We start from the raw sequence: 21301 nt of genomic DNA, 5'->3' as shown, positions 1-21301 counted from the left end.
TTGATCCTGAATCTTAATGAAAGGGGAACAGGGCTGAGAAACTGCACAGATGCAGAACACCTTTTTAAAAGCAGCTTTAATCTTGTACCATAAAAAAACCAAAAACCACTACATATTGGCTTCCATGGATTAGGATTTGCAGGTACGATGATTTTTAAGTTTTTGCAGTATATTTACTGAAGTTATGCTGAATAAATGTAAGAAAAACAACTTTATATATTTGGAAAGAAGACTTTAATAGTGTTGTTATATAGAGTGTTGGCCAACTCAAGCGGGTCATCTTCTCTTACTGCTGCCATTATTTCCAGTATTTGTCTAAAAAAGAAAGAGTGGTATTAGAAGACTGAAACCCAGTACTGAATGTACTTCAGACTGCTGCATGTGTGTGTACAAGTCACCAAGATTAACCTGGAATAAAAACCTGTGCTGAGAGCAGTAGGGCAGGGTGCTCAGATATGCAAATAGCTTCACTTTTAAGTCACTAACTGCCATTTCCTTTACACTGAACACTGGTTGCTCACTGGTACAGATTCATCTTTGCTCTTTTGACTCTTGTTTGGAGGTAATTAAACAGCTTTCTGTTTCGAAGAAAGTGTCATTTTGTGGGTGTCTTTATCAATGGTCTTCATCTTTCAGACTAAAACTCATTACCCTTTCAAGGCTAAAGCTGCATTCTGAACAGATTGATCTATGGCAAAGCTTAAATTCCAGATACAGCCTTATCTGAACACAGCTGCCAAAGTAACTTGCTCCTCCTTCCCTGTTCTCTGGCTTAATTGTGATTAATGTGGTCAGATATTTGCAGTAAATACTAAATGAGCGATTTCAAAAGGCAATGGTCTTGATACAAGCCAGGAAAAGGAAGCAAAAGAAATGGGATGGGTACTGTTAACCAAGCCACAAACCTCTGCACTTATTTTCTTGATTTTGTATCAATCATTCTTAAAAAAAAGGAATATTCTGTACACTTCTTAAGATGTGTCATACTTTAATTTTTCTAGTAGTAGAACAGAACTTCACAGTGAAGCATCTCAAGCTTAGTAGGGTTTGGTGGTTTTTGGATTTTGCCTCTAAACTGATGCTATAGCTAAACTGTTTTAGTAAGGAAGACAGAGGAGAAAAAGTTGCTCTTAATAATTACTGGGATGCAGATGCAGAATTAGCAAAATGGTTCTTCAATTAAGGGGCTGTTACAAATGAGGTGTGGTGAGATCAGGCCTACTTGGAAATAAGTAACAAATACCAAAGAATTTCACCCTTGAAGACTCATGGTAGGCCTTATGTATCTCTTCTCACCTGGATGCAGTAGAATGCCATGTGTTACTGTAACACTGTGTATGTGAAACTGCTAAAGGAGAAAAAAGGTTCTTGTGGCTAAAATTTTTTTTAAAAAATAGCTTCCAAGGGGAGTAGTGTAGTTCTAAACATATATATATGAAGCAGAAATATCACCATCAAAGTTGAAAGGTGTCCAGCACCAGCAAAAGACAAGAGGAAAATTCTTCCTGCCAGTTGTGTTACAGTATATATACCCTAAACATTAAACACACTTTGTGGCCTGAGTAACTTTCCCTCACACCAGATTTTGCTACATGAGAAGTCACAAAATACCAATTCTCAGTTATCGTTCTTCATTTTTTTTAAGGTTTAACTGATTCTCAAGTTACTAATTTACAATTAGTACAGCTTATATAATAAATGTCAAAGGGATGGTAATTTTAAAATCAGGTTCTACCAAACAAGAATTTGTTTTATAAAAGAAAGCAAAAGCATTTCTGTACCAATCTAGGACAGATTCTGTGCATTTCCAGTTCTGGGGTTTCTGAAATACTCCCATAAGCTACAACTAAGGCAGCAGACAAAGATGTGGGGGTGTTAAACCACAGGCTTGCTGAAATAGTAACAGTAGAGGCCCTCTGCTTATGATCAGAAAACTGTTTTCAGTTAATCTCTTCCCCCACTCCAAAATCATGGACTGACCCTAGAAAGTCTTAAAATAGCCCTTCCATGCTAACATGTGCACTTCACGTGTAGAACACGGATAAATCCAATTTCAGAGTATTACAACTGACCTAACTGCACAACATGTATCTGAACACTGGGAGATGTCACCATGAAAGCTTAAACTATGCTTTTAGCATCATCAGTGTTTTTTTAAGTTTCTTCACATCTCTCCAAAAGCAGCAGAATTCCCCTCAGTTCTCAAATAAACTCTTGTTTAGAGACCTTGCTGAACACCTAGATCCTTCGTACTACCCTGTGCAGTATTTCAAAAGTTAGTTTGAAATTGGGAATTCCGAAAACTCAGGCATTTCATCTATCAGTGCTATTTAAAGGATAACTAAACATCTTCACTAAAACGATGCATTTTCCTGCTTTTCACAGCCCTGTGGGGAACCAGAAAGGAGGTGTTTCTGTTCTTTTCAACTTTGTCCGTAAGCCCCTGGAGTTTTCTTTCTCTGTGTTGGCTGCTGTCAATCCTACCTAAACTGAGGCACAGTAGCAGAAGGAAGAAACAGCCCTGACCAAATGGATGTTGTGGTAGTTGGTGCCTGTGACAGAAGCAGTGACACAAGCACTGCTGGTGCCTCAGCTCTGTCCCCCCTGGGGGACTGTCCCCCGATCCTCAGGGCTGGATCAGTTTCAAAAATTACCTGAACAACAACTGAATGAAATGAGTATTCAAGTCAAGTCAGGTTATTTTACAGGGTTTAACTTCTTCTCCACTGTATCAAGTGAAAGGATAAAAACAGTACTGGTTTCACTTTCAGGGAGCTTTTTACATCCAGAATTGCTGAAGTGAGAAAATTAAGACTTTGTAATTTTTTTCCACAGCCTATAAAGCAAAACCTTGCACAAGTTTCAGTACATTTGGAATTAATTTCTATTTACTACATTACTAGAGAACTGATTCTTTTCTATTTTTTTTCATGTGAGATTTGAGGTATTTTAAGTAATAGTACAGTAGTACACTTACATTATATGGCAGGGTTCATTTCTGTCCTTCAAGCAGTGCCCTTTCTCCCATTTCTTTTTTGTAGGAAACGTCGTTTTAATGTATTTAGATCCAGCGTGAGTATTTTTCACTCCACACCAAGGCGCATCTAGTTTAATTAAAAAAAAAAAAAAGAGTATGCAACTGTTTGAGAACAGCATGAGATATTTTAATCAACTACTACAGACAAAAGTTCTTGCAATCTTCTTCTAGCAGTGAATTCCAATTCAAGATGAGATTTAAGAGATTTGGACTATTTAACATCTTTACAGTCCTTGGATTTTTATACCATTACCTTCAGGATTTTACATTTGAAAAACTCAGCACTAGTACACAGTACCTAACACTAACACTAATTTCCTCTGACATGATAGAGATAGCCAGATACACTGCCTGCATTCCACAGAAATTTCCTGTATAACAGGTCTGTACTTCATGTGCAAATCAACTTCAGGATTTAGGCAGTTTGTGGTTTTCCTTTCTCAGGTTCAGAAATTAAAATAAATACTGTATTTATAACAGCCAGTATTGATAACTGAAAAGAACATGAAAAAAGAAAACATGGCATCCCCAGTCAGTCCAGTAAAATGAGTGCTCAGCGGGTTGAAAGGGGAATTCAAGCATTCTTCCACCTATTCCATTTAAAGAGCAGTTCTTTCCAAATGCCGCTAGTGCTGCCAGTGGCAAGCTCATAGCCATTTCCCTGTGCTTGGCACATCTCCAGCAAGCTACATTTTAAAAGATACTCAAGCAGGATTCTGGTACATTTAAAAATCTGGGCTTGTCAATTTGTCCTTTTCATCTTCCTCTGCAATGTCAGGAACTGACACAGCAGCTTATTCCTTCCAGCTGAAGGCTGAAAAGGAGTATTTTGGAGCCTGTAAACTGCTTTCTCAAGTGGAGAAACAGCCAGTCCTTTTCCTACTCTGAACTCTTTAGGTCTTGATTCTGCCTTATTGTTGCTGTACCAGCACGTCTCATTGCCTAATGGTGATGAAGTCACAAACTGAACAAAATCTTACCAGTCTCTATCATTAATCGCTCACTAGGAATCGATTTCAGTGTTTCCAAGTTGGCTTCTGTTTTCAGTGAACTAGAAAATAAAGAGTTAGGTTAAAAAAAATAAAAATAAAAGGTGTATAAAAGGAGTTACTTTGCCTGTTGAAATGTTTTGGAGCAAAGGCAGCTTCTGAAATAATTTTGTTAATGAGTAAGATTTGCTTCGTTTTTTTAACATTGCTGCCTGTAAATTCGAACTTTGCAGAAAACAGTAAATTTTGAGTTACTGGGAGAAGCCATCTCACCCCAGTAAGCTGAGCTGGTGCCCTGCCTGGCCTGGTGACAGCCCCTGCGCCTCACAAAGTGGTGTTGGCTGGCGCTGGGCCAGGTGACTGCTGAGAATTCCGGCTGCGTAACCAGGAGATGCAGCGCTCAGGTTACATTTGCATTTCTCCTCAGTTTGACATGGCAGGTTAAAATCAGGCTACTTTTTAAAGACTCCTCAGAAGGACTCCTTTCACGTTCAACAACCTTATTTATTTACAAACAAGGATTGACCTGAGGGTCAGTAGGGTGGACCTAACACTGGATCAGCTCACTGAGCTGCAAGGTAAGAACTTTCTATGGCTAACAGGCTAATGAGAGTAATTCTAAATCTGTCAGATGATTAAGAGTCTAGTGAGCTTTGAAAGCTTGACCTCATTGTTTAAAAGAAAGCAATGAGTTCACTACAGCTGCCATTTTTGAACAGTTGTATTTCTTGTAAAGAACTTACCAGCCATTTATTCCAATATAAAGATCCAAATCTATCAGAGCTGCCGCTTGTTCCTTTGTGCCATCAAAAGAATGTACCTAGAACATATATAAATCTAGATGCACAGATACATACAAATACATATGTACTTTTATTAAAACTCCAATAATTTAAAAGCATGTATTATTTTTTATGTGCATCAAATACCTTTGAAAGCATGCATTACACATCAATACAAACATAAAGATGGGACATGGCTCAGTTGATTCTGAGTTTGGGCGAAGTTCAGGCTGAAGTCACTGGAATGCTGCACTAAAAGTGGTTACATGCTTTATTGGTGATAAATATGGGCAGAAAAGGCCTATCCAGAGATACTCTTTTGGCCCAGGAACCTCATGTAGCTGATAGCTGGGAAATCATACTCAGGAAATAATCCTGTGCATGCTGAATTCTCACACTCTTTCCTCACCATTCCCTACAGGGCACTGTCAGGGGCACCATAAGAGCAGCATTTTGTTCTCCACAGATTTTAGTCCACTGGAACTAGAGAGACAGTCTGTTTGGTCATTCCAGGGCCTGGAGAGGCAAGTGGAGGGTCACAGTTTAGTGCATCTGGGAACTGCAGCTTCTCAGCCTGAGTAAAGAGCCTGTTTGCTCTGCTTCCCTGTGCTCAGGGGGAGACAGGCAGTTGCAGAGGATTCCTGCTCATTTCTCCCCTGGCTGTGCAGAAAAAAGAAAGGAAGGAAGGAAGGAGAGGCTTCACAGCATTATGTAAGAGTGGAACATGCAAAGTACTGAGCAAGGGCAAGGGTTTTGTGGTAACAAAGGGCAAACCTGGGGACTGAGATATTAGGATAGAATAATTCAAGCATTTATTACTTTTGGAAAACCCAGCCATAATGGAAAGCTGAAAGAGCATTGCTGGACTTCCTTAATCATTTCACCTAAAGCTTTTCCTGTTATTGAATTAAAATTCCTGTTTTGAATTAAAAAACTATCAATATCTAAAGACATGAAGTAATCAAAAGTTACATCTGGATCGAATTTAGAACTGACGTCTAACGTCAGAAGCAAATGTTTGAGGTTATGGCCTCCACTGGGAACATGCATCTAAATTATCTGTGGTCTGAACGCACTGCAGTTACAGACACTGACAAGTTGGGAAAAGGCCAATGTCAATTATAAGGTGCTTAAACTGTCCTTCTGACGGGCCAAGAAAAACTGCTCACGTCAGCTGCAGAGCTTTTTCTCAGCCTATCTTCTTACCTTGCAAAAAATCCTGTCGAATAAGCAATGGAAATAAAACTGGTAGAAGGGACTGGAAAACTTACTAATTATTAACTTAAATCATGTAACAGGCAGCCCACACATTTTCCATGACAAGCAAGAAACTGTGTATTAGGCAACAACATTCACATACATGCATGTAAAAATGAATGCTACACTGAAGTCCATACTTACCACCCCTCCTACAAATCTATCTCGGTTTCTTCTCATTATCTCTATGAAATAAAATAAATAAAAATGTGAGACAGCTTTATAACAGACAAAGGTGAAACATTTTCGTATCCAGAATCTGCTCTGAATATGAAATTCTCAAACAAAACCCACCTAAAAATTCAGAATGTGAGTTTCTACAGTGGAGAAACATGGGCAGTTGCATCTGTTCTGACAAGTCAAACTGCTTTTCAAAATACCTGTAAAACAAAAATCACCTTTAAACAGAAACTCTGTGTAAGAGCAAATAAAGTCAGTAAAAGTTTTTTGCAGCTTCTTTCCTCCAAAACTAAAGACAGAATGAATGTATTTGCTATGCAAAAGCTCCTACTTGTGCAAGGATTTAAAATAAACTCTTTCCCACGGTATATTGCTGTAGCAGTGGTCTGTGCTGGAAGATAGGTCAGTGGCCGAGAGCATCAGTACTGCAGTGTGTGTATATGCTGAACATGTGCTCTTGTGCAATGTGGGTGCTGGAGTTGGGGTTTATTTATTTATTTTTAATGAAAGAGGAACGGACTGTTCTTTCCACAAAGTTTTGAAATGTCAGGAATGGGAGAGTGTGGATGACAAGGAGACCACTATTTCAAGAAGGACTTATAAAAGCAGTGAGTGTGAGTGAGGGATCACTATTCCTATAGCCTCAAATGGCCAAAGCTGCACCACAGCTGCTGACCTGGAAGTGACAATCCACAGAGGGCAGTCATTCCTCTCTTTGGGGAACAAATACCAATATTAGACATCACACTCCTGCCCCATTCTACCTATTGTCTTCACCTCTTTTTCCCTCCTCTCCTTTGTGTGCCTGCATCCTTTCCTCTTCACTCCTTTTTATCCCTCTCCTACCTTCTACTCTTAAGAGTTGCCTTTGAAGGAGCGGGGAACAGCGAGGCCCCACCCTACCAAGAGACACTAAAATGTGGGCGGGGGAAGGTAACCAGGTAGCCAAGTTCCCCAACGCAGTTTCCAGAGGAAACTAATTAGCACTGGACTAACCTGCGGTTGTCATCTGCAGCTAGTTCTGCTCTGTGAGCATTACCATTGAACATCTCTGCTGCAAACAGGCATGCAAATCACCAGTGCTCAGGAAACACAGCAGAGGAACTTAGGCCTGACACAAGGCCAGAAGTGCCCAGGTGACTCAGTGTCCACGTGTAATTTATTTGGAGAGGCAGGAGAACAACACTGCCTGTTCCCAGCAGGCTGGGGCTCTGTGCACATACTGGATTTCTTCAGGTGTTGCTGCTAAAAACAGTTCAGGGCACTGGGGAATTCCCGTTTTCAGTTGTCAGCCACATTTCAAAGGCAAACTTGAGTGACCACATACTGCTGTGTATGAGTCACGTATCAATCAGGAAAAAGTGGCAGCAAACCACTAGTTACCACTTTCCTAAAGAAACCCCAAACAAACAAACAAACAAAAGTGCAACTGGTCATCTCATTTCGTGCCATTCTCACTATTTTTTGTATATTGCAGGTTGGTATTTCTCAGATCAAAAGTTACCTTCCTTGTTAATCAATGCAAATCTTTGAGATAAAACAGGTGAAAAAGAAATCAGCTGTAACCTTGAACTCTGACATGAAAATGAGAATTACACCTACTTTCAATCTTTGTCTAGACACTGTGCTTAGTTTAGCTTGTTTGACTAAATATAAATTAATTGCAACTCATGATTGCTCTTGTGGTTAAATAGCTACAATTGTCTGATTTCTGGTGTTTTGATTTTTTTTTACAGAATACTTGTTTCATATGGGAAAAAGGTTTTAGAGACTGAGCTGCAAATAAGCACCCTAAGTAACCTAACTGGCCAATTTCAATATAATTTTGAGAAGGGTAGTGGCCTTGAAAGTACAAAGTTTAGTGTCCCTACAAATAAAAAGACAACTCAAGCTTCTTCTATTCGTAGCAACACTGAAGCCCAACACGTGTTGCTTCTTGGTCTATCAAAGAGAAAGGGGAAGTGAAATTATTGAAGAGAAAAAATAATAATAAACTAAAAATTTAAAAAACCCAAACCTAACAAAGCATGAAGAAACCAGATACAGTGAACAGAATGATCACAAAATAATTCAGTAGGAAACTAAACTGACCAGTTCCAATGCTTAAGGAACAACCTTCTCCCTTTGGCAAACAAACTGTCATTCAACATATGCTGATTATATGTTGCTTCTGGAAAAGTTTTGAGAATGGAGAAAAATTTTGAGATTAAAAAGTTCTTAGGATTGCTACAACAAAGGATTTTCATCTTTATTAGATTATCACCCTTAATAGCTTTTAAATCCAAGAAAAAAGGATTGAAAATAATGTTCATTTTTTACAGGTGAAAATGATCCACAAGAAAACGCAGCATAACTAACTCGAAGAATAATGATTAAATATCAAAACAGAGGTCATGCTCCGATACTACCCCCTGGGAAACTGCCACATTGCTCTTCTGGGGGAGAACTCTGCAGCTGCTTGCCAGCTATCCCTTAACTCTGGAGCAGCTACACCTGAACTCTGAACCAGCTGAAAACCAGTGAACTGCCTCCGTGCATTTCACATTTGTTTAGTTCATTTGTTTAGTTCACTTATCAAGCCTGTCACCTGAGTTTCCTCAAAACTCATTTTCAGTGCACCCAATTAGAAGTCACTACTGGTCTTTAGCTGCAGTCAACAGGATAAGGTTCAACAAGGCCAAGTGCCGGGTCCTGCACTTTGGCCACAACAACCCCCTGCGGGGCTACAGGCTGGGCACAGAGTGGTTGGAAAGCAGCCAGGTGGAAAGGGACCTGGGGGTGCTGGATTGACAGGAAGCTGAACATGAGCCAGCAGTGTGCCCAGGTGGCCAAGAAGGCCAATGGCATCCTGGCCTGCATCAAGAACAGTGTGGCCAGCAGGAGCAGGGAAGTGATCCTTCCCCTGTACTCTGCGCTGGTGAGGCCGCACCTGGAGTATTTTGTTCAGTTCTGGGCCCCTCAGTTCAGGAAAGACATTGAGATGCTGGAGCAGGTCCAGAGAAGAGCAACCAGGCTGGTGAAGGGACTTGAGCACAAGTCCTATGAGGAGAGGCTGAGGGAGCTGGGGCTGTTTAGTCTGGAGAAGAGGAGGCTCAGGGGTGACCTCATCACTCTCTACAACTCCCTGAGAGGAGGTTGTAGCCAGGTGGGGGTCGGTCTCTTCTCCCAGGCAACTATCAGTAAGACAAGAGGACATGGTCTTAAGCTCTGTCAGGGGAGGTTTAGGTTGGATATTAGAAAGAAGTTCTTTACAGAGAGAGTGGTCAGACACTGCAATGGGCTGCCCAGGGAGCTGGTGAACTCTCCGTCCCTGGAGGTTTTTAAGATGAGACTGGATGTGGCACTGAGTGCCATGGTCTAGTAACCATGGTGGTAGTGGATCAAGGGCTGGACTCGATGATCTCAGAGGTCCTTTCCAACCCTGGCTGATTCCAGGATTCTATGATTCTATGATTTTATTGATACATTTCTTTTTTCTCCCAATAACATCAAGGCAGTAAGGATCTTAAAATCTGATACTCCATTAGTGTTTTCATTTGCAACAGAAAAAAACCAGGTTATGTTCCAAGGTGTGCTTTGCTGAACTTCGTGTAGGCTGAATTCTACCAGGAAAAAAAGTCCCGTCCCCTTTGCTAAGTATTTCACTGTAGCATTAGGAAGAAATTAACTCCACGCCTGCTAACATGTATCAATTAAACACAAGCAACCACTGCCCCCCAGTGACTCATTTAGTCAGAACAGTAACATGCAAGTACAATTCATTAATCACTTGTTGATTATTTGAATTTACAATAATAACAATTACAGGTGATTCGCTGAATTTATCACCTGTATCTTTCAGGGAGCTCCCTCTGTAGACAGAAGTTCTGGATACAAGAATGCATGCTGATTTTAGGGGCCTTTTTCTTTCCATTCAGTATCTACGTGTTACTTCAAAGCACAGATCTCTCCACCTCCTGAGATTACCTTTATCATTAGCTCTCACTTATCTGCTCCTAGCTAACACCTCCCTTACTAAAAGCTCATTTTCCCCCACTGCTGACTTATCCTTTTTGACAGTTCTGTTCCCTTCTCCATTTCCCTTCTCCTGCCTTTCCTTCAACAACCTAATTCTTTCACATGCTACATTTACTATTTTTCCCATAAGTCTCTTAGAATTCTTAGAACTATTAGCAAGAATGACCATCTGTCACACCCAGAAATCCACAATTTCTGCTCAATTTTACAGAAAAAGACATGCTAAAACCAGGCAGGTAGCAAAATTAAGCACATAGCACTAAATAAATGTAGGCCTATTTCTTTAAAATTCCATTTCTGGCAAAAAAAAACTGAGCCCAATCCTGCAAATTGTAGGGTCTGTACCTGACCAATGTTACATGGTAGAACACAAGATAGAAAACACTCCTGTAAATTGCTACACATCAATTCATAATCATCAAAAGTTTCTTACTTGAGTTGGATGTCCTTTGGGCAAAATTCTAATCTATCGAAATCTAGGAACAGAAACAACAAAAAACCCATTTAGTATTTTAGGATTTTTTAAATAATATGTCTAGAAAAACAAATATTGAAGTACTAAGAGAACACTTACCTAAGCCACATTCTCCAACTGCTACTACCTTTGTCTTATTCTTTTCAATCAGATTTTTTAATTCAGATAAATACTGTTCGGGGCTACTCTGCTCAAATTCTCCACAGCGGGTAGGATGACAGCCAACTGTACTGTAAAACATGTCTAAAGCAAGAGAATATTAGGAGGTTTTAAGAAAAAAAAAATGAAATATATCTAAAGTATAGACAATATCTGCATCTGGAGGGGGTTTTTATTGCTTACAGTTTTAACAGAAAACTCCCTTTGAACATCTTTATCTTGATAATAATTTTATAAGACAGATATTTTCTGCTTTAAAAATGTCAGACAGTGTCTCCAGTGTATGTGTGTGTGTCTGTCTTTCTAGTATACATTGCTTAGTGTACTCCAGAACTGCAATTTAAAGCTGAACTGCTGTGGTGGAGCAGCCCCCAATAAATCACAGAATTGTTGAGGCTGGAAGAGACCTCTTGAGATCATTTAGAAACACATCTCATTCAACGTGCACCCAGCTCAAAGATCTGCAGAGAGTGTGTGATTTCCCTCACGTGCCCCTACATAAACTGTGACAGAATTTCCCAAGTCACATCTGCCTGATTTCCCAAGTATCTAATCTAGATTACTTTGCCAAAACTAACATTTCTGCTAAGTGCCTTCATGGAGAATGGAAAAGCACGGGGGAGAGTTAAAACCAGGTAAGGCCCTGAGCAACTTGCCCTAATATTAAAGCCAGTCCTGCTTCGACAGAAGTGGGGAGGGAAACTGGCTTGCATCAAATTACCTCCTCAGGTTCATTCAAACCAAAATTATTTACTGTTTCTGTTAGTAAACAGTACTTTAACATGTGCTTTAGTTCAAAGACATATTTAAGTCACTACTGGAATAATATTTGCCTAAAGAAGAAGAAGAGACATATTCCCTTCCACAGCAAGAAAGGAACAGCTAGGAGAACCATAAAAAAAGATACCTCTCTTGATCAAGTTGATCATGACAGATTGGGAGTAAAAAACAAACAAAAAGACAACAAAACCCATGTATTACACACCATATAAGCATTCTAGCTTATTTCTATAACAGAGACTTGTACCAATTTTTTTAATCCAGGAATTTCTTATAATTTCTATTTTTATGTAGAAATAGAAATTGCAGAAAAGAATCATTCCTTCCAACATGAGGGATCTAAAGAGCAACACACAGAAACTCATACATAATGCATTCATCCCATTCTGAAATTTAATTTGTCATTTTAATCTGAGATTCTGTAAACACCTCTGGGACAGATCCTTTTGAACTCTTAATTCTGAGAGAAGGTTATATTTTTGGCTGACAATACAAGTTTAATGTGAAAATACCATTTGTCTGTGCCAGCTGCAATGCATCTTTACTGTCTTCTAGACTCCCACCTGTAATCAGAAACTTGAAAGAAGAAAAGTACTGTCAGTGTGTATGTTCTTTGAACATCAAACAGAATGTTTAAGAAAACACTCAGATACATGAAGAATCCTGACAGAGAACATCAGAAGACAATTACTAATATATATAACAAGATTTCATAAATCAGCAACAAACCTCAATGGCCCTCAGGAGCTAGTAAATACACTAGGTATAAACATCTGATTTTTTTTTTCTAAATCAAGTATCTTCTATGCTGAGCATTTAAACCATTAAACGAATAAAATACTTATATCTGCAGCAATATTACCTTCATTAGACAATGACTCGAGAAACTATACTTGCATTCAAGAAACGATACTCAGAAACATTCTGTCTTACAGGTGGGGAAAATAAAGACTCCCAAACACCCAGAACAAGACATGAGTAAGTAAGTAATTAAACGAAAAAACAAGTCTGTATCAGAGTTGGGATTGTAATTTTAAGAATTTCCGGCTCTGATCTTTTATTTTTACCTTAAGCTCAAAGTTATCACACCAGAATTGTGGCTCACAGTGCTTTTTTGAACCACCACTTGCAGAATATTTCACCCTAGGTCCTAATAAATCATGACTACGTTGCTTTTGGAAACTCATATCCCTACACATGCTGTACACCAGACTCAGTGAGCACCAGGTCAGACATTCCTGCAGGATGCTCCATGACTGATGGACACATCCCAACAGTACCACAGAGAAAATGACCCAGTGTATATACAACACAGGGCAAAACTTCTCAAAAAATTTACCACAAATGAGCAGCTATATGGAAAAATAAAAGTATTTTACAATAAACAGATCAAGCTTCTAGGTAAGTAGGAACGATCTGTGATGGAATAGGCTTCTGACACTGTAAAGGCCAGTAGGAGGACTGAAAACAGCTAAGGACAGGGAACTCCTGAATTACACTTCTGAATCCACTGTGCCTCTTGAAAAAGTTATGCAGCTAATCTATTTTTGATCCCAAAATAGGAAAACTACCAATTATTTTCAGAGAGTGGTATGAAGATTAAATAGCACTTACACAACACGTACAAAAGTGACCTGGACTCTGTATTTGCTGCAGTGGGGTAACTTCTCCATCCCTGGGGTTTTCTTTTTTTGTCTCCCAGTTCATTTCCCGCTCTTTTCAGACAAGAGTTTTTCAACATACTCCCAAGAGGCTTGTTCCTCTTCTAGAGGAGTGTTTATTTCTAATCCAGAAGCCTTATTAGTGCAGTAGTACAGTTTGTGACAGTATGCATTGCATTCCACGTTAATTCATATTTTTGTCAACAATTAGTTTAGAGAGAGAGAGGGGCAGGCTGGACTATTGTAAATAAAAGAGGAACTGAAAACACCAATTTCCAGGTAAGAGTTACAAACCCTCTCCCAGTGATGCTGCTTTAATACACGTAAGCCATTATTTACCAGCAGATGTTCATGTGTCTCAATTGTAAAAATTTATCGGCACTCCCAGCTATTCTGCAGTTACCGATTTAATTTACAAACAGAAATATCTGAAGGGTCTCAATCAGAAGAGTTTGTGAGTTTTGAGCTGCAGCAGTAACTGTTGATTAAGAATCACAGAATCATTTAAGGCTGGAAAAGACCTCCAAGATCATCGAGTCCAACCTTTGTCTGATCACCACCTTGTCAACTAAAACACAGCACTAAACACCACATACAGTCCTTTCCTGAACACCTCCAGGGATGGTGACTCCACTACTTCCCTGGGCAGCCTATTACAATGTTTAACAAACCTTTCCATGAACAAATTCTTCCTCATGTCCAACCTGAACTTCCCCTGGCGCAGCCTGAGGCCATTCCATCTTGTCTTGTCACTGGTTGCCTGAGAGGAGGCCAATCCCCTGCTGTTTACAATCTCCTTTCAGGCAGTTGTAGAGAGTGATAAGGTTCCCCCCCAAGCCTCCTTTTCTCCAGGCTAAACACCCCCAGCTCCCTCAGCTGCTCCTCATGGCACTTCTTCTCTGAGTCACACAAGATACCAGAAGAAAGGAGTGCTTGCCCATAATACAACTAACATGGAAAACCGAGTGCAGTAGCTCAGAGGTGAACACCTTTCTGCTGAAACTGTACAAGATCAATCCTACATACACATCACTTCAATACCATTGAACTTAAATAGTCAGCTAATGATCTGTGCAGAGGAAAGACAGTGCTCTGCACAGAACACTTTTGTTTTGTGCACTGAAGGACGTTACTGCATTTTCCATTGCAAATCCAAGAAACATTTGTTTTAGTAGGAGAGCACCAAAAAAACCAAATATTAGAAAACAGTGTAAAATATTAACACAATTTTATTACAAGAAATTACCTTTTTAACGCCAACTTTGACTGCTCTCTCTATCACATCCAGAAGGTCGTCTGCAAAAATTCATAAAAATGATGTAAGTTGAACTTAAGGTTTTACAACATAATTTAACTACTTTTCAACTTCTATGCAATCAGAATTCCTATCATTAAATCTTTAAAATATATTTGATTAATCTTTAGAAGACAATAACAAAACACAGTAACTGGAAATTCAATTCAAATCCAAGAAGGCAATGGAAGTTTTTCCACATACTTGAGGAGACTCTGTTTTTACATCTATATCTAAAGGCCATGAGAGCAAAAAACCCCATATTATAATTAGTAACTATGATTCAGCAATGCAATACTTTGATAGGCTATTGTTCATAATTGCGACATCAGTTTTTCCATGCAATCCTAACATAAATAGATCAGCAATTGTCCATTTTGGTCCAGAAACAGAGTTACCTGCACCACAGCTTAACAGCAATTAAGAGAATGTATTTTGCTTAGGACATCTAACCTGTTTTGTCACACTTTCTTCTTCAAGCCTTAGTAAATAATCATCCAATTCTTGAGGAGAAAAAAGAAACTCTAACCTCACATTCTGACATGTAAGAGGTTTCTATTTTAGCAAGAGGATTCCTGTCTTTCAGCAGATACAAAGAAAATATTGACCTTGATGTTTTTGTGTTCCCCTGTAGATTCCTCTGAACATAGGATCTGTCAGGTTAATACCAATATCTGTGGAAAAACAAAGATAGAAATTAGAAGTTTCAGTGGCTCTACATTTTATTCTGAGGATTAATCAACTAGAAGAAGACAACAGAAACCATCTCTTGATGGCCCCATAAAGGCCACATAAAGCTTAAGCGTAAGTTTACTTGCATAACTTGAGAACTTACTCCTTACAAGAAGTGACAGAAAAATTATCTTTTGGCCTCCGTGCAACTCCAGACTTCTACGGGTGTATTGGGCACACCCTCATAATCACCAAAGCAAATGTGCATATACTGTTCATTGCAAATAAATCTGAAAATACAGGTTTATGCAAACAAGCAGTAAGAACGAAGGGAAAACGCAGCATCTCCCATACAACCTTCACGGGGTGGTGAGCAGGAGCTGCAGAATGCCTCCTAACAGCTACCTGTTCTCCCTCCTGCTGCCCTCCCAGGGCCATCCCTCCGGCAGCACTGACAGGACACCGACAGGACACTGCAATGCAGGCACTGCTGGAGCTGCCCCAGCCCATCCCAGCCCTCCTCACTCAGCTCCCACGGCTGAGTGCCCGCGTTGCAGCCCCGCAGCCAAGGACTAAAGCGCCGGCTCCAGAACAGCCACCCCTGCAGGTGCCAGAGCCCACACTGCCAGCGGGGAGGCAAATTTTCCAAGGAAATATTAGGCTGCCCAGCCACACATAGAACTTCAGTATGAACTAAACATCTCAAGTTATTTGCACGTTTCCTGTCGAATTTCCCAAGAACGTTAACATTTTCATCCAAGCCAGTTCCATTACAATCCGAAACAACCACGACTAATGCGCCAATGCGGGACAGGCGACGAGGGGCGGCCGAACCCCCACCAAATTCGGGGGTAACAGAGGAACAGCAGCCCCAGTGCCCAGACACAGAACAAATCTTCCCAAACGCTCCCGGGGGGGGGCTCCAAGGCCGCCGCATCGCGGTCCGGGACACCAAGAGGGACTGCAGGAGGTGACAAGCCCTGGATGCGGGAGGTGACGAACCCTAGATACGGGGCTGGGATGAGCCCTGGATGAGGGGCTGGAGCGGGAGGTGACGAACCCTAGATGGAGGGACTGGGACGAGCCCTGGATGAGGGGCTGGGGCGGGGAGGTGACGAACCCTAGATGGAGGGCTGGGACGAGCCCTGGATGAGGGGCTGGGCTGGGAGGTGACGAACCCTAGATGGAGGGGCTGGGACGAGCCCTGGATGAGGGGCTGGGGCGGGAGGTGACTGACCCTAGATGGAGGGGCTGGGACGAGCCCTGGATGAGGGGCTGGGGCGGGAGGTGACGAACCCTAGATGGAGGGGCTGGGACGAGCCCTGGATGAGGGGCTGGGGCGGGAGGTGATGAACCCTAGATGGAGGGGCTGGGACGAGCCCTGGCACTGCGCATCCCGAGCCCGCTCCCGCTGCGCGCGGCCCCTCCCGGAGCGGGGCGGCGGCCGCCGGCTCAGCCCGGCACCGGGCGAGGAGCGGGGGGTCCTGGGTTGGGACTCGGGGACAGGGACCCTCCCCCCGCCCCGCCGGCCCCTCACCGATGAACTTGGCGCGGCTCATGGCGGCCCGGGCGGCTCCGGCGGCAGAGCGGGCGGGGCCGCGCCGCCCTCCCGGCAGCCGCCGCGCGGAGGGGAAGGCGGCGCTGAGGGGCCGCCATGGCTGCGTACCTGACACACCAGCAGAAGGTGCTCCGGCTGTACAAGAAGTCTCTGCGGCACCTTGAGTCCTGGTGCATCCACCGGTGAGGGCGAGGGGCGCGGGGCGCGGGGAGGGAGGTCCTCCTGCCCGCCGAGAGGGGCCGCTCAGCTCTGCGCTTGGCTGGGCCCGGTGTGTGGGGGTGTTTTCCTCCTCACTGTGCGTGACCTCTGCCCGCAGGGACAAGTACCGCTACTTCGCCTGCCTCCTGAGGGAGCGCTTCGATAAGAACAAGGATGTGAAGGACATGGTGAAAGCCACCCAGCTGCTGAGGGCGGGCGAGGAGGAGTTCTGGGCCAACCAGCACCCGCAGCCCTACGTCTTCCCCGACTCCCCCGGGGGCACTTCCTACGAGAGATACGAGTGCTACAAGGTCAGGGTGGCCTGGAACGTGTGAATTGCTGTGCTTGCTTTGCTCTTCTTTTAGCGAATATAACGCGAGCAGCCACAGGGCCGCAGCTTGGCTCAGCTGGTAGTGTGGGAGGAGCTGTCCTGCTTTTCTGATCCTTGAAGGTGGAGTTTGCTGATCTGGTCGAACGCCGCTGGTTGTGTGTTGGTTTGGTTTGGGTTGGGTTTGGTTTTTTATGGTATAATAATCTGCCGTTTTGCCCAGTGGAATCTGCCCCGCGGTGGGTCAGGCAGGCACAGGGACAGGGCTGGAGCTGAGCTGTGGGAGGGAACAACGGGGAGGAGAGGAAGCTGTGCTGCCGTCTGAGAACAGCCTCGGTTTCTCTCTGGTCTGCTCAAGTGTCACCTTGGCTGTGGGAGGACTTCCCTTCACTCAGTCCCGTCGTTCTTCCAGCGTTTTCAGTAACGCTACAAGTTAATGATTTCCCCTGATAATGCTGCAGTGTTTGTGCGCCACTGTGTGACAGGAGCTATGCATGAAAATAGAAGCCTTATTTTTAGGCTCTACAGTGCTTCTACAGGCTTTGACCATCTAGATTGTTCTGTTTAGGAGCAAAGACACAGGTTTCCCAGAAAAACACAGGGCTTTTGCTCTCTTGGCATCAGCTTTTTAGTGCTTTAGAAGAAAACTAATAATAATTTTTTTTTTTTTAAAGAACTTGGGCTTTGGTGGGATTTTGGTGTTGTTTTTTCTTAATCAACGTTCTTGTCTTTCAAATGTAAACATTTAGTGATATCTTGCTGCAGAATTTTGAATTTTGCTTTTTTTTTGTTGTGTGAACACCTTTGAGGTCAGACCATTATCAAGATTTTAAAGGCCTAATAAAACTGCTTGTTTCCTAGTAGTTGTAGACAGGCAGAAATGAACTGTAATGTTCTGTCTTTGTCAAGTAAAATAAATCAGTAGTTTAAAATAGTAGTTAAATAAATCAGTAGTTGGAGAGAAGGATCTCTCTAAGCTCCTGCTTTTGGGAGAATTAAGGTAAGAAATGTGATCTCTTCCACCAGAAGGAATTATTTTGAGAACTTCAGAGTAAACTGAGATGACCTGGGATTTGTTTTGGGATGCTGTGATGTCTTCCTGTGAATCCTGACCTCTGCCATGTGCCTTGAGACTTGTAGTAGTCAGGCAGCTCTTAAATGGTGTTTTTATATAGTACTTCAAAATGGATAAAAACCCAGGAATTAATACTGGCTTCAGTGATTCCCTTTCCTTCTTCTGTATGTGTGTATTAGATGTGATTCCATATACAAAAATTATGTATATATATATAAAAAATACATTTTTCTCTTAACAGATTCCTGAATGGTGCTTGGATTTCTGGCATCCTTCTGAGAAGGCAATGTATCCTGATTACTTTGCCAAACGAGAGCAATGGAAGAAGCTGCAGCAGGAGAGCTGGGAAAAAGAGGTCAGTGCTTGCTCTATGCAAAGTAAAGTCTCTTTAGCACACAAGTATTTTGTGTATGTGTTCTTGGAAAAATTATTGAATGCCTGCTGCAGTCTCAGTTAGGCTCTGCTGTACTGGAACACATCAGTGTGAAACACTGACTTGACCTAAAATACCTACAGAGACATCTCAGAGCTTCTGAATGGCTGTGAGGGGAATTCAGAGTTAAAGCTGAACCTGCAGCTGTGTTTCAGTTAGTGAGGGCTATTGTAGCAGTTTTGTGGAAAACAAAACAAAACCCCAAAAAACAAACAAACTCCGAAGTGGGATGAGAGGATATCAATGACCAGAGAATTCCTCTTCTGCTGCTGTGGAGCTTTGACACTTTCTATTTGCAGTTGGAATGTGACTTGCCACAGTGGTCATCAGTTGGGAATCAAGACTAATTTCTGGTCATACTAAACTGTGAGTCAGTTGGGAAAAGCTGATGTCCTTAGAACAGTTCTTTGATTCAGTTATAGAGAAACAGTTGGATTTTATGGAGCGTGGCACTCTAGAATTAACACAGGGGCAGCCAGCACTTGTGCTGCTTCAAGAAACATGTGCTGAAAGCATTTGAGGGGCTGTTGGTGGCGTGCAGGAACACAGGTCTCCTGTGGATTGCAAGGAAGTTGTTCTGGACTTGTAATGATCTGGCAGCTTCCAAAGCAGCAGGAGAATTCAGCCTGTTTAGTGTAGCAATGGTAGACATGAGTTATGTGGAAATAATGACCTTTTAAGTAAAATTTCTCTCGTAAATCACTTCTTTCTCCTAGAAATTCCTTCTTAATTAGGTAATACAAGCCTGCAGTGGAAGTGAGTGTTAGGAAACCTGAATCCTGTCTGTCAGCTGGAGGGTTTACCGCTGGTTCTTCCCTGCAGAAATGGGGAGCTGGTTTTGCTCACTGCCTGGGCACTGAGAGCCGTGTTAAGGGAATGTGTGTTAATGTGCTAAAGCAATTTTTCTCTCTTTACAGATTAAGCAGTTGGAGGAAGAAACCCCAGCGGATGGTCCAAAAACCGAAGCTTTGCCTCCAGCTCGGAAGGAAGGGCACCTGCCCCCGCTGTGGTGGCAGTACGTGACACGGCCCCGCGAAATACCCATGTAAAGGCACGTCAGGTCTGTCTGCTGTAAGCAGTTCACATGTCAGTGACCATGTGCTTCTGTAAGTAATACAGAATAAAGCCAGATAAAAGTAACAGAGAAAGCGTTTTTCCTGCACGCTGCTCTTCCCCAGCACACTCACACTGCTCCATGTGGGCCACGTACCTGAAATGTCATTGAACACAGGACAGCCTGTGGAGAAATCCTGGCGGGGCACTGACACCAGAGCAAGTTCTCTTGCAGCCTTCTGAGTTAGAAAACTCAGCTAAGACTGAAACTCATATTCCTAGAGAAGGAATGCAAGCTTAAAGGGATGGGAGAGGCAGATTTAGTGGGGGACTTGATGAAATGATAAACAACTAAACTGAGAATAACTGGGGCAAGAGACTGTCTCCCACTGTGGATAAGGTGGGAGGGAGGGGGGCCTGAGGGAAGTGGATGAAAATTAATAAACAGTTCATATCAGCTCCGTAACTTGGAATGTGGTAGTAAATACAGGCAAGGTGTTAAAGCTGGAGTTTCAGGATGGTGACAGCAGCAGATACGTGCTTTGGGTGCTCCCAGACTGAGGGTATTTCTGACCCTGATTTGGGATAAAGACATCTTGCCCTCCCCACCTCTTTAGGCTCTTTGCTGCATTTTTCACTTGGGTGTCAAGTCTCAGGAGACGTAAACCTTCCTTACAATGTTGTGCTTTCCTGCAAGGATAACAGCGCCATGGAGCACCAGAAGCAAGCTGATCCCGCAGGATACTGAATCCCAGAAAAACACTGAGCTGTACCAGTTAACACATGTGGGCTGCTGAGGAATGTGGCTCTTGTGTGCTCATTCATGGGCTTGCATGACACTGAACTAGGGACAAAAAGCTGTTTGCTTCTGGCCATGTTCCCAAAGCATCCGTACAAGACACAGGAAGTTTTGGTAACACTTTCACTTACCACCCTGTGAGGGAACAGATGGGATACAGCCATGCAGTGAAAGCTCATAGGAAAACCTGGCTCTTCAGCTGTTTTCCCATTTTTAGGGATAGAAGACAGGAGATGTGCGTTGCCTAATCTGACAGAGCCTCCTTTGAGCATCCACCTGCTCCACCCTGGGCTCCTCCACGGGCTGCAGGTGGATCTCTGCTCCATCACGGACCTCCATGTGCTGCAGGGGCAGAGCTGCCTCACCATGGGCTGCACCACAGGCTCCAGGGGAATCTCTGCTGTGCCCACTGGAGCTGACCTGGGTGTCTGCAGGGCTGTTTCTCTCACATACCCTCCTCTCTCCAGCTGCTGTTGCTGTGACACAGCAGCTTTTTCCCCTTCTGAAATCTGTGATCCCAGAGGCATGACCACTGTCACCGATAGGCTCGGCCT

General features: G+C 42.7%; 2 protein-coding genes across 4 annotated transcripts; one reads left to right on the top strand and one right to left on the bottom strand.

The window, feature by feature from the left end:
• Window positions 1–59: 59 nt before the first annotated feature.
• Window positions 60–16893, bottom strand: TATDN1 (TatD DNase domain containing 1). Of its 3 annotated transcripts, none has more exons than XM_050314253.1 (12): window positions 16841–16893; window positions 15240–15305; window positions 14584–14633; window positions 12189–12252; window positions 10837–10980; window positions 10696–10738; window positions 6360–6445; window positions 6210–6250; window positions 4770–4846; window positions 4018–4088; window positions 2978–3104; window positions 60–315 (listed from the first exon to the last, which is right to left on the bottom strand). In XM_050314253.1, the coding sequence occupies exons 1-12, from the start codon at window positions 16860–16862 to the stop codon at window positions 213–215; spliced, it is 894 nt and encodes a 297-aa protein (XP_050170210.1). In that variant the 5' UTR covers window positions 16863–16893; the 3' UTR covers window positions 60–212. The 3 variants fall into 3 exon arrangements, with proteins under 3 accessions (XP_050170210.1, XP_050170218.1, XP_050170227.1); XM_050314261.1 differs by lacking the exon at window positions 16841–16893 and adding an exon at window positions 15467–15587; XM_050314270.1 differs by lacking the exons at window positions 14584–14633; window positions 15240–15305; window positions 16841–16893 and adding an exon at window positions 14009–14514.
• On the top strand, window positions 16883–20043 carry NDUFB9 (NADH:ubiquinone oxidoreductase subunit B9). Its single transcript, XM_050314355.1, has 4 exons — window positions 16883–17043; window positions 17178–17370; window positions 18704–18817; window positions 19813–20043. Exons 1-4 carry the CDS (start codon window positions 16958–16960, stop codon window positions 19942–19944), a joined length of 525 nt encoding a protein of 174 aa, XP_050170312.1. The 5' UTR covers window positions 16883–16957; the 3' UTR covers window positions 19945–20043.
• The last annotated feature ends 1258 nt before the right edge of the window (window positions 20044–21301 follow it).

Source organism: Myiozetetes cayanensis, unplaced genomic scaffold (genome assembly GCF_022539395.1).
Source record: "Myiozetetes cayanensis isolate MyiCay16 unplaced genomic scaffold, myiCay2020 scf1, whole genome shotgun sequence".
Classification (NCBI taxonomy): domain Eukaryota; kingdom Metazoa; phylum Chordata; class Aves; order Passeriformes; family Tyrannidae; genus Myiozetetes; species Myiozetetes cayanensis.
The sequence above is the reverse complement of the archived record's forward strand: the minus strand, read 5'-3'. Positions and strand labels throughout refer to the sequence as shown.